General features: G+C 37.1%; 1 protein-coding gene across 1 annotated transcript in view; it reads right to left on the bottom strand.

Annotated features, from left to right (window-relative positions):
• The window catches only part of LOC149795651 (WD repeat-containing protein 91-like), a 101,416-nt gene that overhangs the window by 17,914 nt on the left and 67,788 nt on the right, over positions 1-15,714 (bottom strand). The window contains exons 12-13 of the mRNA XM_089965475.1: positions 12,868-12,962; positions 6,200-6,362 (exon numbers count right to left, since the gene is read on the bottom strand). Of these exons, the coding sequence (XP_089821601.1) occupies positions 6,200-6,362; positions 12,868-12,962 (258 nt within the window). The remainder of the gene's footprint in view (positions 1-6,199; positions 6,363-12,867; positions 12,963-15,714) is intronic.

The raw sequence follows: 15,714 nt of genomic DNA, 5'->3' as shown, positions 1-15,714 counted from the left end.
TAAAGAAATGTGTCGATGCAAAATATGCAACTGATGGGAAATAGGTAAACAGGAGCCATAATCCCTATAAGTTCTGTTGGAAAACAGTGAAAATCAAACTTGACCTGGGTCATCTTAATGAAAGCATTATATCCAATTTAATTTGATTTAATCCATTTGCCCTTCAACAGCCTTTAAGCAGAAAATATTAGTAATGGAAATTACATGAATTGATGTTATAAATATGGGTAACACAATATATACAGATATGAGGAGGGCATTAAAATGGAAGAAAGGTCAACATTTCTTGGAACAGTTTCAGGACTGTAGGTGCTTTAATGAAGTCAAGAAATTATAAATAAAACAGGAATTCTAATACTTTTGGACATTTTAACATATGTGAACTATTACTTATAAATTAATGATGTTTTCTTCAGCATATTTTTTGAGTACGTGAGTGTGTACTTATATGTCAAAACAGTGGTAAATATTCAATTTCTTGTGTATAGGATATAAAATTGCTTATGTATATCATAAGAAGAGGTCCAAATGAATCTGCGATCATCCACCTCGCATACATCTGCCTAAAAGCAAAATGCACAAGCAGTTGTGAAAAAGTGTTAGTCATCAGCATGGTTATTGTTAAAATTGTCTTCCAATGATAATGACTGCATATGTTACGAAAATAATTGTTTCAATGTTTCTCTAGTATTTCTATCTTCATCCATATTTGATGGGATATCAGCATCATTTGTCAAATGTAATTAATATATGGTCCCTATGTCAGGATGCTTTGCATCAAAGTTGTTCAATTCATTTTCCGCAAGATTTCTTTTAGATGAAGTTTTGTCAATGTTTTTCTACTTTGAGCGGTTGATTTGTATCATCTGTACAAATCTGTAAGCCATTAATCTCAGTATGCTTTCTACAGAGTTTGAAAAATTACGTTGAGCAGTGTCTAATAAGATTGATCCAATTCCATTCAGCAGTTCTGGTGAAGAAGTAACTGAAATGTTTTCTATCTTTAGTAATGGCAGCCATATTTAACCATGAAGCAGTACCATTTTTATAAAGATGAAAGGTCCCCATGTCAGGACACTTTCTTTTAAGTTTGGTCAAGTTCTATTCAATGGTTACAACATGATGTCATAGAGAGGTTTTACTTTTTTTGGTAATGGTGGGCACATCTGATGGTGGATTGGTAACATTTGTAAACGTCTTCATGCATGAATGTCTTTAGGTAAAAGTGGTCAAATTCTATTTAGTGGTTTTGGAGAAAAGTTATTGAAAGATATTTGTTAGTAATGGCTGCCATATTTAATAGTGGATCAGTATCTATTGTGCCAATCTGAAATCCCTCAATGCCCAGATGTTTTTCAGTCAAATCTGATAAAATTCTGCCGTGGTGTTTCTGAGGACACGTAATTGGAAGGTCTTTCTATTTTTTTAAATATTGGCTGTAATCTAATGGCAGATCAGCATAATTTGATGCATCTTCAAGCCAGGATTCTTTCTGGCGAATATAATCAAATTCTGTTGGGTGATTTTGGATAAGTTGTCTTTTTTAAAAATGTTACAACTCTATGGTCTTGAACTGTGTAACAGAAAAAAGCAAAACCAAGAAGCTTAAAAAATCAACAAATAATTTATTTCTCTCAGCTGCAAAGTGAAAATTTAAAAGACAACTGCAGGATTGTTGTTGTTGTTGTTGTTGTTGTTGGGTTTAACGCCATTTTTCAGCACATGATAGGCTATACATGGCGGCCAGTATTAATGGTGGAGAAAGAACCCAGGAAAACCCCAGAAAGAACCGACCCACGAGAAGCTACTGGCAAGCTTTCTCACATACCCACATTGGCTGAATTCTAGACTCGAAACTGCTGGATTGTGAATTAAATCCCAAATAATCTTTAATATCTTATCAAAAGTCCAAAAGTATAGAATATTCTGAATGAAATCTAAAAGTCTTGAATGACCTGATGTACCATGTGATGATCTTCAAATGTCCTAATGTACCATAATGACACAATCTAGCATGTTTTTGAATGAGTTCTCAATAATCCCAAAGTAATGTTTAGTTCAAACAGTCAATGAGCACTTTGTAATCCAATAAATAATTTAAATAATTAATTCTCACAAATTATATTACACCAAAAAAAAAAAAAAAAGATTCCACAGAATGATCTTAAGATAGGAATGAATAATTGTTTACAAAATCTCTTTATGTACAAACTTTACATGACCTGCAACATGATATATTTCCTATGTAAAAACCCAGGTCTTGAACTTAAATTCATGTAACTGTCTTGCTTACTTCAAAGAATCAGGACAAAAGTCTGGTAGGTACAAACCTCAATCATGGACAAAAATTAAGCATAAATAACATTAAAAACTTCTATCTTTAGTCACAGTGGCCATATCTGATGGCAGATCTGGTTAAATTGTGTAAATCTGAAAGCCATCTATACCAGGATGCTTTCTTTCAGATCTGATTATGTTGTGTAAATTTGAAAGCCATGTACACCAGGATGCTTTCTGTCAGATCTGGTTAAATTCTTGTTTAGTGGTTTTTGAAAGTTGTTGATGGTCTTTCAAGTTTTAGTAATGGCAGCTATATTTGATGGCAGATTGGTAACATTTGTACCAGTCTGGAATGCCTCATTTCTTCACATTACACTGGACAACAAATTTTTACAAAAGTCATGTTACTGAAATAAAATTAGTCAATTCTTATCAATTTTTATGTGCTGAACACAAATATGACAGTCAAATTGCAAAATTGGCTCTAGTTCTTTTGTAATCTGCAAGAAATTAATGTTTACATAACGAAATGCATTCCAATAGTAAAAGGTCAACTGTAATAGCCTACCTATAAAAAATCAAGTCATTGACTACATCTTAGATTTCTTCGCCTGTCTCTTGTACAGCTGTTCGGGAGCATCTCTGAGGAGTGTCCAGCAGTAGTCAGCCAGCATTGTAGTGGACCATTTTCCCTGGTATCTTTGTTCCATTGTTGCGATATCTTGATGAAAACGTTCGCCGTGTTCATCACTAACAATACCACAGTTGCTAGGAAAGAAATCCAAATGGGAATGAAGGAAGTGAATCTTTAGAGACATATTGCAGCCAAGTTTCTTATACTTCATCAACATGTCTTCTACTAGTTCCTTATAGTTTTCTGCCCTAACATTTCCGAGGAAGTTTGTAGAAACTAGGCGAAAAGCATTCCATGCTTGTTTCGCGTCACCTTCCAGCAAGTTGTTGAACCGGTCATCTTTGAAAAGCTCTCGAATCTGAGGACCCACAAAAACTCCCTCTTTAATCTTTGCTTCGCTGAGTCGAGGGAATTTTTCATGCAGGTATCGGAATGCTGGCAAAGTCCGGTCAATGGCTTTCACGAAGTTCTTCATCAAACCTAGTTTGATGTGAAGGGGTGGTAGCAAGATTTTCTGAGCCTCAACCAGAGCTGGGTGTTGGATATTCTTCTCTCCAATGGCTACATTCTGCCTGTGAGTCCATTCCTTCCTCATGTAGTGCATTTCCCTTGCTCGGCTATCCCACTCGCATAAGAAACACATGTATTTTGTATATCCTTGCTGCAGTCCCATTAAAAGGGCAACTACCTTCAAATCACCACAGAGGTGCCAGCTGTACTTGTTATACTCAATGGAATTCAGTAGCTGCCTTAAGTTATCGTATGTCTCTTTCATGTGGACAGCATACGCTACTGGAATAGATGGAAGAATGTTTCCATTGTGCAAAAGCACAGCCTTGAGACTCAGTTTCGAAGAGTCCACAAATAGTCTCCATTCTTGTGGGTCATGAGTGATTTTTAAAGCATTCATGAGGCCCTCAATATCGGAACAGAATATCATATTACTTTCCTTTCTGAAGAAAGGCTCCAATTGCTGGTGGCGCTTTCGATATGCAGTAATTGTGACATCTTCTTCTAGAAGATTCCATTGTTGGAGTCTTGATCCTAGCAATTCTGCCTTGTTCTTTGATAAGTCCAAATCACGAATCAGGTCATTTAGTTCTTCCTGTGTTATTCTGTGTGGGGTTGATGATGCACCACAGTGAAAATCTGGATCACTGCATGCTGATGGACCAGGAGAAGAACAGGTCGACTCACCTTTGTCTTCGTCAGATGAATCAAGAGAATATTCTGCTGGAGGTTCTGGAATAGGAAGTCCCTCACCATGTGGAACTGGTCTCAATGCAGACGGAATGTTTGGGTAGACTATTCTCGACTTCTTTCGCTTCGTTATTCCGCCGGAAAGAGGAGGAACCAAGCAGAAGTAACAGTCATTTAGGTGGTTGCTTGGCTCTCTCCACACCATTGGGACTGCAAACGGCATTGATGACCTTTTGCAATTCAACCACTGTGAAAGCTGTGTTGTACATGTAGCACAGCATATATGCGGAGCCCAAGGCTTGTCTTGGTCACCAACCTTGCATCCGAAGTAAAGATGATATGCCTTCTTCACTTGAGAATTGATACTTTTCTTCTGGTTGGCAAATGTCACTTCCCCACAAATATAGCAAAAATTGTCCGCGGTATTAACACACTTTCGAGGCATTACTGTTCTTTATTGTACGTAAATGGATAAAATAATAAGTTTTATGTAACAGTAGCTTGAACTGTCTCGCACAACATCTAAAATATTTTAAATGCTGAACCTATCTGATTATGCTTTATATAGTACACTGCTTACGTCAGCTTCAGCAGCCGCCTGGCATTAGTATAATAGGCCTACACATGTATAGTACACTGCTGACGTCAACTTACTTCAGCAGCCGCATGGCATTAGTATTGCATTGCATCAGAAAATGATGCAATCAACTGTGGATGATGTGAGCATGATGGTATTATGCAATGTTACATCATTATTCCGGATGTTGCTGCAGTCCTACTGGAGAAATTTACACAGTGAAACATAGAAAATGAGGTATATGAATATCTTCAAAACGAGAGCCAATACAAATTTTTCACGGTTATATTCGTGTTCGGCACACCAAAATACTACAGATTAGGGCCTTTTCAAGTCAGTAATGATTTCACTGTTGACCAGTGTTATTATGCTTTCTTTCAAGTTTAGTGTGTGTGTGTGATTTAATTTTTAACAGCTTTAACAACTTTTTAGTCATATTGCTACGATGTCCCACCCAGTCACATTATCCTGACACCAGGCCGACCAGTCCTAACACTAACCTCTTAATGCTGAGCACCTAACGAGACAGCTGTTAGTACCATGTTTATAAGTCTTTGGTATGACTCTGCCAGGGGTTGAACCTGCGACCTCCCACATCCAAGACGGATGTTCTAACCACTAGGCCACCAGAGTGGTTTCAAGTTTAGTAAAATTTTGTTCAAATTTTGTTCAAGAAGTTACTTTAAGATTTTTCTTTTTTTATTAACAGTCAGTAGCGGCCATATTTCATGATAGATCTGCATCATTTGTTCAAACCTGAAAGGCCTTTCTGCCAGGATGCATTGTATCAAATATGACTAGTGTTTTTTGATAAGTCATTTCAAAGGTTTTTATATTTGAATGATGGCCATACTTGTTGGAGGACTTGCATCATTTTAGAAAGCTCTTAACACAATGATGCTCTTTGGCAAATATTGGTTATGACTGGATTTGTGGTCTTTGAGAAGTATAAATAGCAACTGTTGACCTATGCATAATGCACAATGTATGACACATGACACACAATGTATGACACATGACACACAATGTATGACACATGACACACAATGGTTGCTGGACCATACTATAAAGCTCATATGATCTTGCAGCCAAATTAGAATTTAAAACTGAATGTTTTACCTTAACTGATACAAAATTGTACAATCTGAGCTTCATATATAGTCGTAGTAATTGGGCAGTTTATTTTTACGAAAGGCATCGTTTATGAAGCCAACTGAACCTCTAGGTAACATAGATGTACAAAATTTGGTTTTCAAAACTTCAGTATAAGCTGTCATAACTAGAAAGGTGATAAGTAGGCATGAAGTCAGGTGATTAGAGAACAAGCAGAAAACTGAAACATTACCTAGGTTCCCATTTTATGTTACAATTATGCAAAGTTTTAAAGTTTGTCTTGGCCAAAGAGCTAATTGGCTAAAATCTTTCACATCCTGATGCCAATGTTTGTTATCTGTTGAAGCAAACAAGTCAATAAAAAATAATCCATATAACAGAAAGAAGCAACTCACATCAATTTTCATGCTTTTTAAATCCCAAACTGTAAGCCTGCCCACTTTACTTCCTACAACTGGCCCAATGTGACCTCCCAGTGATCCTGTCCTTGTGCGATTATTAACTGTAGAGGAACAGACAAAGGTATGACTGTTCGGATTGGCACACAAACATAGTATCCTGAAAAGAAAAATTAATTAGCATACTGAAACACAGATTCTAAATCAAACAATCTTCTGTTGGTGAGTATGTGTATACATTTAACATCATTTTTAGTAAAATAAGTATATTTTATTGCTATAATTTACATTTATGAAACAAAATGCAATCACTTCATGGAATAAAGTTATTATAAATATATTTACCTGCAGATTTGGTTAAACACTGCCTAATTAACTGCCCTGTAGGTAACATTTGATTGAAAACATGGATTCCCATACGCAATATGATGCAACTGACGGGTAAAGTTCCAAGTCAAATAGTTGCCATAACTCCATTCCATATTTTGTTGTTGTTGTTTTTTATATGGGTTTAACACCGTTATTCATGCCCCCTATACATGGCAGCTAGTATATTTAGAGGAAGATACCAAAAATCCACAGGAAAAACAACTGACCTATGGGAAACTACTGGCAAGCTTTCTCACATACCCATGTTAGCCAAACCAGACACTCAAAAGCATATGGACAGAGGTGAGATGTCACTGATCTGTAAAAATGAATGCCTTAGACCACTCATATTCAATTTGGTTGTAAAACAAAATCAAAACTTGACCAAAGTCTTCCTAAATGAATGCCTAATATCAAATTTACTTTCAATTAGTGATGTTCCTCAAAATTAACTGACCTGGAATTAAATGCATAATAGATGTTATGGGTCAGGACAAGACTAGACATGGCAGAATGAGACGTGATGGACAGACATAAATAACACCATGTCTTCTATTTAAGAAACTGCCCTGTTAATGAAATCTTACTTCTTCTAATTTCATGGGTTCACTGAGGCTTATCTTCCTCTAACTTCATGAAACCAAAACCCAAACATGAAACCATTCATCAAACATGAAACTATATACCAAACATGAAACCATTTATCAAACATGAAACCATATACCAAACATGAAACCATTTATCAAACATGAAACCATATACCAAACATGAAACCATTTACATCTTTGGTATGAAGACATTTAAAAATGGTACTAACATCTGCCTCGCTAGGCGCTCAGCATTAAGAGGTTAGTGTAAGGACTGGTTGGCCTGATGTCAGGATAAAGTGACATGGTGGGACATCATGCTACATATCTGCAGCATTATGCCCTAGTGCTAGACATCACTACAAACAGCCATCATAGCGATATGACTGAAAAATTGTTAAAGCTAAATTAAAAATCCAAATCACACACACACACGCACACACATCTCTGGTATGACTCAGACAAGGTTCAAACCCACGACCTCTTGCATCTGAGGTGGACACTCGAACGACTAGGCCACTGGAGCGGTCAAAATCAAAGAGCAGGTAAATATTCTTTCTTTGATTTACATAAGAAATCATTAAAAATGAATCTGTCTTAAACAAGAACATTTCATTAACCTTTCTTTAAAAACAATAATGCTAAACAGGTATAAACGTGTGTGTGAATGAACATTAAATAATGAAAATATCTAAAACCTTATCAAGATCGATTGGTATTAAATTAAATTCATTATTTGTTACTTTGAAATGTCAGTTTTAAGTAGAGGTAATTTGTTAATCAGTTCTTCTGATCATAACATTCACTGTTTCTGGCATTATATATATACACACACATATCTGTATTGGATCAGTTTACTCACTGTTTCAGATATTATCCTTCTGACCTTTGAAACTCTCTCTATGCAGTAAGAAAATGTGTGATTTGGATTTGGAGTTTTTTTAAATGTAACTTTAACCATTTTTCAGTCATATCGCTATGGTGTCTGCAGTGTGGCAGTTTATAGTGATGTCTATCAATGGGACATCATGTCGCAGACATGTGGCATGATGTCCCACCCAGTCATATTATCCGGACACCAGGCCAACCAGTCCTAAAACTAACCTCTTAATGCTGAGTGCTTAGCAAGGCAACTGTGAGTACCATTTTATAATTCTTTGGTATTACTCGGCCGGGGTTTGAACCTGCAACCTCCCACATCCGAGGCAGATGCTTTATATATATATATATATATATATATATATATATATATATATATATATATATATATATATATATATATATATATATATAATCCAAATTATATAATTGTACAGGATTGTTTTTTCTCTCTCATATATTCTGACATTTTCTTATTACAGTGATAGAGTTTCAAAGGACTGTGGTTACCCTATTCCATGGAGTCATGTGAATTTTGCTTTGAGAATTGAATCTTCTTTCACAAACAGCTGTTTCTAAAGTCTGAACCACTGCAATGATGGCAAGTCTGAATATATCTGGGAATCGGTTCTCAGATTATGCATTCAAACTAAAGCTGTACCGATGTCACTTTTTGCCGATTATGCAGATACCGTGTATAGCCGACTATTAAAATTGCCCATACCAATTATGAGACCGATTATTTCATTATTATTTGTTTTATAACAATGACTAGTTCAGAAACATAAACCCATTAGTATAAAGGTATTTTGTCGTGTGAGTTATAACAAGGTTGTTTATGCGGCAAGTGAATTTGACCTTCTATACAAACACAAACAGAAACCGGATAAGCAGTACATTGCAATTTATAGAAAACAATGATCACACAAACATAAAACTTGGAAAACTTTAAAACTAAAACTGATAAAACTTATGGTTTGCCAATTCAAGATATAAATGAATGAAAATGTATTAAGCTAGTCTTTTAACTTATGTTCAGTGATGCAGGTCGCCATTATTAGATTTCAATAAATAACAAACAATGTTAATAACAATAACCCAATAATAATTAAAATTAATAACATGCATACTTTAAGACTAAAGTTAGATGTCACTGTACACTGGCTGCAGCTAACACTGAAAGAATAGTTGAGGTAGGTTGTATTTAAGCAACAGTAACATTTCTCCCTTCTCGCCAAGTAATGCTCTGAACAAATCTGGCCTGCGCCACTAAACAGCTGCTCGCTCTGAATGCTTGAAGCTGGTGCAGACAAATACCGTCTAGCTAATTTGGCTAAGCAGGGGAACTGAAACCTGTGAGTGCTCCACCAGCTGTATATGTCTTCTTCTCGTGGAAACAGAGGGATGGACAGATAATGGCATCATCCAAGTGGGTTGTTTCAATGACAGTATGGACAGGTTCGTCCCAGTCCACAGAAAACAAATCCTGGAGACGCGACGTTGATGGTCCAGTGGTGTTTGTTTCAGTTTCAGTTTTTCTTTTTTTGGTCTGGGGTTCCTTCTGCTTGTCAGCTGATACAACTATCATGCATTCTGCTCTAAGCCATTCTTTGGATATGGTCACAAATAATTCTTCATTGAATGGCGATGTTTGAATCGTGGATCCAAGATGGTCGCCAAGACAAGCGTCTTGTTGCTGGCAACGTCAGCAAAGTGTGTGTTTAGTGACGTCAACATATCATGGCGCATTGTCTGAATACCCAAATTTTCCTGCTGCTCTTTGAGGTTCTGTTGTGCAAGGATGGAGTGCCGGAACTTGTTGACTACGGATCGCGAAATCGCCGAAACATCTTTGACAGCTCATTGCAACAGAAATGTCATCACTGACAACAAGCTGCAGTGTGTGTGCAAAACAGCTGATGCTGTCGATTTCAGCCAGATGCATTGCTTTAACCATGTTTGCACCTCTGTCATGCAGAAGAACATGGATCTGAGTTTTGGGAATGTTGTATTCCTCACATAATTTGTCCAGTTTGCTCACCAAATATTCTCCTGTGTGTGATTAATCGAGAGGCGGTGCTGCTAAAATTACCTGTTTCCGCTGAAAGCATTCGTCAGCCAGTGTGCCGTAAGAGTCAACAAGGCTACGTTGATGGATGGGTCTGACCTCGCATCAGATCTCAAACTAAGGTCAGACTGGGCAGAAACTAAATCATGCACCATGCTTTGTATCACCTTACGCATGTCAGGTATCAAAGATGTGGAAAAGTAGTTCGAATTTGGAATTTTATAGCATGGTTCTGCCTTGGCCATCAGACGTCAGAATCCAATGTCTTCAACAACGGAACATGGTTGCACATCTACTGCCATGAGCTCTGCAATAGCTTTGTGCTAATTAACAGCTCTCGGGTCGTCAAATGCAAATGGCTGCTTCTGGTTCAGCATGGCATCAATAGTCAGAGTACGAGGAGTTGCTGCAGATATTGAGGTTAACTGCGCAGCATTCTTTTCTTTTTTTTATCTGCCAGAAACAGGCCATGTTCGATGATGTGCATGCAGCACAAGTGCTGGACAAGATTTTATGTTATATAGTTTTTAGAATCCTTTCCACCTCTGGAAATGCATGCTTTGCAAAGTGTACAAGTAATTCCAGACTAAACTTGAGTGTTTTGAGTTCGAAATTATGCATAATCTTGTTAGTATATTTAATAGTGTACAATCACTAGTCAATATTAATAATCCAATCGATTTGCTCTCTTGAAACAATGCTTTAAATCAAGTAAGATACTACTAAGTTGTCCACGTGGATGGATGGATGCACACAATATGCTGTGAGTCGCATACTGAAGCAGCTCAGTAGCTTGGGCATTATCGCTGGCGCTGGCATGACAATATCAAAGCTGCATAATATTTGTATATCAGCATTCAGCTGCTTCAGCGTCCAACTGCTATTCATTGATTAGCAGCATTGCAGGACTGGTTAAAGAACAGATTAGCTATAGTGAGTCATAGTTTTGTAGTAGTTGGAAATTTCGCTAGCTATCTAATCTGCCTAGCTATTTGCTAATGTGTATGCTGGAAGTTCAACAGCCACACCAGGCCTTATTGGTTGGTTGGCTGCTGTGATTGGGATGAGTGCATGAATAGTATTGATGATTTGTTGTGTGCAGACAATCAGTGGTAGTTTACACAAGCGTGTTAAAAAGTATTTACTTTTAAGAATATACTGTCTTTCAATTACCCCCCCACCATATCAAATGTTTATTCCTTAATTTCCACTATTTAATTCTGATTTAAAATTCAAGCCATGTCAAGATAAATGTTATGACTGACTTTATATTTTGGAAATTTGTTTACATCAGCACCAATTATTTATGCCGATACTGATTGTTCTAATAATCAGCCTGATTATGAGGATGGCCAATTAATCTGAACAGCTTTAATCCAAACATTTTTCACAATTCATGCATGCTGTTCCTTGGATATTTCTGTCGACATACTAGATTTTCTGCAAGGTCTAAACTGTAGTAAACAACATCATGTTTTTTTTCATCTGTATCACTGCTTTTCTGTGCTACATTCAGTTAGCAGCAAACTATCAGATCATCTCTAGTTTCACCCTTATAAATTATCTTTCTGTCTCACTTACTTTCCAAAAGAAATCAGTTGTATTTTGTTTAAACCTGACACTGTTTTTGCATTGAAACATTTTCCTAATGGTTGACTGATGGATCAATTTATCAATTTACTATATGTCTCCAGGAAACAATTCAATCAGAATACTCATCTGTTTTGGCAATACTCCGACAGATGTTTATCATAAAGGTGCATGCATTAAAACAATACTCTCCATAGATATAGCCTTAATTGAGATATAGCCATAGATATAGCCTTAACTGAGATATAGCCATAGATATAGCCTTAATTGAGATATAGCCATAGATATAGCCTTAACTGAGATATAGCCATAGATATAGCCTTAACTGAGATATAGCCATAGATATAGCCTTAATTGAGATATAGCCATAGATATAACCTTAATAGAGATATATCCATAGATATAGCCTTAATAGAGAAATTGCCTTAATAGAGATATAGCCATAGATATAGCCTTAATTGAGATATAGCCATAGATATAGCCTTAATAGAGATATAGCCATAGATATAGCCTTAATTGAGATATAGCCATAGATATAGCCTTAATTGAGATATAGCCATAGATATAGTCTTAATTGAGATATATCCATAGATATAGCCTCAACTGAGATCAAGGAGAAAAGTAAAAAAGGAAAATGATCTGATTAACCTCATTAAAAAACAAAAGAATAATACATTGGGTCTGAGAAATTGCAGGAACCACAAGTAACTTGCACGATCTTTCCCCCAATGGGTATGAGAAATTGCAGGAATCACAAATAACTTGCACGATCTTTCCCCCATTGGATATGAGAAATTGCAGGAACCACAAGTAACTTGCACGATCTTTCCCCCATTGGGTATGAGAAATTGCAGGAACCACAAATAACTTGCACGATCTTCCCCCCAATGGGTCTGAGAAATTGCAGGAACCACAAATAACTTGCACGACCTTTCCCCCATTGGGTAAGAGAAATTGCAGGAACCACAAGTAACTTGCACGATCTTTCCCCCATTGGGTTTTAAAAGTTCCATGACTCTGGATCATTTATGCAGGAAAACTGCAGTGGCCTGGCCTGGCAGCATCTCAGTAAAATGGACCACTTTGTACTGAGGCAGTTTACAGTGAGGAAGTACCATCAACCAATACAACTCTAATATCCACAAATTCATAACAGTCTATCAATCACTTACCTAGGATAACTTGGGTCTCCAGTTGCCTCATAAAATGATTTCATCTCTTTCACATCAAATAATCTTATATTCCCTGATCTGTTTCCCAGAAGTAACTGAAATAGCAAGAGGAAATGAGTGACAGTTTAATAACCTAAGAATACTGCAAGGTCCTGTACTCATTCAATGGCAGTTTAATAACCTAAGAATACTGCTAGGCCCTGTACTCATTCAATGACAGTTTAATAATGTAAGAACACTGCTAGCCCCTGTACTCATTAAATGACAGTTTAATAACCTGAGAATACTGCTAGGCCCCTGTACTCATTCAATGACAGTTGAATAACCTGAGAATACTGCTAGGTCCTGTACTCATTCAATGACAGTTTAATAATCTGAGAATACTGCTAGGTCCTGTACTCATTCAATGGCAGTTTAATAACCTAAGAACACTGCTAGCCCCTGTACTCATTCAATGACAGTTTAATAACCTAAGAATACTGCTAGGCCCTGTACTCATTCAATGACATTTTAATAACCTAAGAACACTGCTAGCCCCTGTACTCATTAAATGACAGTTTAATAACCTGAGATTACTGCTAGGCCCCTGTACTCATTCAATGACAGTTTAATAACCTGAGAATACTGCTAGGCCCTGTACTCATTCAGTTACAGTTTAACAACCTGAGAATACTGCTAGGCCCTGTACACATTCAATGACAGTTTAATAACCTGAGAATACTGCTAGGCCCTGTACTCATTCAATGACAGTTTAATAACCTGAGAAAACTGCTAGTCCATGTACTCATTCAATGACAGTTTAATAACCTGAGAATACTGCTAGGCCCTGTACTCATTCAATGACAGTTTAATAACCTGAGAATACTGCCAGGCCCTGTACTCATTCAATGACAGTTTAATAACCTGAGAATACTGCAAGGCCCTGTACTCATTCAATGACAGTTTAATTACCTGAGAATACTGCTAGGCCATGTACTCATTCAATGACAGTTTAACAACCTGAGAATACTGCTAGGCCCCTGTACTCATTCAATGACAGTTTAATAACCTGAGAATACTGCTAGGCCATGTACTCATTCAATGACAGTTTAATAACCTGAGAATACTGCAAGGCCCTGTACTCATTCAATGACAGTTTAATAACCTGAGAATACTGCTAGGTCCTGTATTCATTCAATGACAGTTTAATAACCTGAGAATACTGCTAGGCCCTGTACTCATTCAATGAGTTTAATAACCTGAGAATACTGCTAGGCCCTGTACTCATTCAGTTACAGTTTAACAACCTGAGAATACTGCTAGGCCCTGTACTCATTCAATGACAGTTTAACAACCTGAGAATACTGCTAGGCCCTGTACTCATTCAATGACAGTTTAACAACCTGAGAATAATGCAAGGTCCTGTACTCATTCAATGGCAGTTTAATAACCTAAGAATACTGCTAGGCCCTGTACTCATTCAATGACAGTTTAATAACCTAAGAACACTGCTAGCCCCTGTACTCATTAAATGACAGTTTAATAACCTGAGAATACTGCTAGGCCCTGTACTCATTCAATGACAGTTTAATAACCTGAGAATACTGCTAGGCCCTGTACTCATTCAGTTACAGTTTAACAACCTGAGAATACTGCTAGGCCCTGTACACATTCAATGACAGTTTAATAACCTGAGAATACTGCTAGGCCCTGTACTCATTCAATGACAGTTTAATAACCTGAGAATACTGCTAGGCCCTGTACTCATTCAATGACAGTTTAACAACCTGAGAATACTGCTAGGCCCCTGTACTCATTCAATGACAGTTTAATAACCTGGGAATACTGCTAGGCCCTGTACTCATTCAATGACAGTTTAATAACCTGAGAATACTGCAAGGCCCTGTACTCATTCAATGACAGTTTAATAACCTGAGAATACTGCTAGGCCCTGTACTCATTCAATGACAGTTGAATAACCTGAGAATACTGCTAGGTCCTGTACTCATTCAATGACAGTTTAATAATCTGAGAATACTGCTAGGTCCTGTACTCATTCAATGGCAGTTTAATAACCTAAGAACACTGCTAGCCCCTGTACTCATTCAATGACAGTTTAATAACCTAAGAATACTGCTAGGCCCTGTACTCATTCAATGACATTTTAATAACCTAAGAACACTGCTAGCCCCTGTACTCATTAAATGACAGTTTAATAACCTGAGATTACTGCTAGGCCCCTGTACTCATTCAATGACAGTTTAATAACCTGAGAATACTGCTAGGCCCTGTACTCATTCAGTTACAGTTTAACAACCTGAGAATACTGCTAGGCCCTGTACACATTCAATGACAGTTTAATAACCTGAGAATACTGCTAGGCCCTGTACTCATTCAATGACAGTTTAATAACCTGAGAAAACTGCTAGTCCATGTACTCATTCAATGACAGTTTAATAACCTGAGAATACTGCTAGGCCCTGTACTCATTCAATGACAGTTTAATAACCTGAGAATACTGCCAGGCCCTGTACTCATTCAATGACAGTTTAATAACCTGAGAATACTGCAAGGCCCTGTACTCATTCAATGACAGTTTAATTACCTGAGAATACTGCTAGGCCATGTACTCATTCAATGACAGTTTAACAACCTGAGAATACTGCTAGGCCCCTGTACTCATTCAATGACAGTTTAATAACCTGAGAATACTGCTAGGCCATGTACTCATTCAATGACAGTTTAATAACCTGAGAATACTGCAAGGCCCTGTACTCATTCAATGACAGTTTAATAACCTGAGAATACTGCTAGGTCCTGTACTCATTCAATGACAGTTTAATAACCTGAGAATACTGCTAGGCCCTG

This window comes from Sinohyriopsis cumingii, chromosome 7 (genome assembly GCF_028554795.1).
Source record: "Sinohyriopsis cumingii isolate HCF-2022 chromosome 7, ASM2855479v2, whole genome shotgun sequence".
Classification (NCBI taxonomy): domain Eukaryota; kingdom Metazoa; phylum Mollusca; class Bivalvia; order Unionida; family Unionidae; genus Sinohyriopsis; species Sinohyriopsis cumingii.
This window is presented reverse-complemented; position numbering and strand designations above follow the sequence as displayed.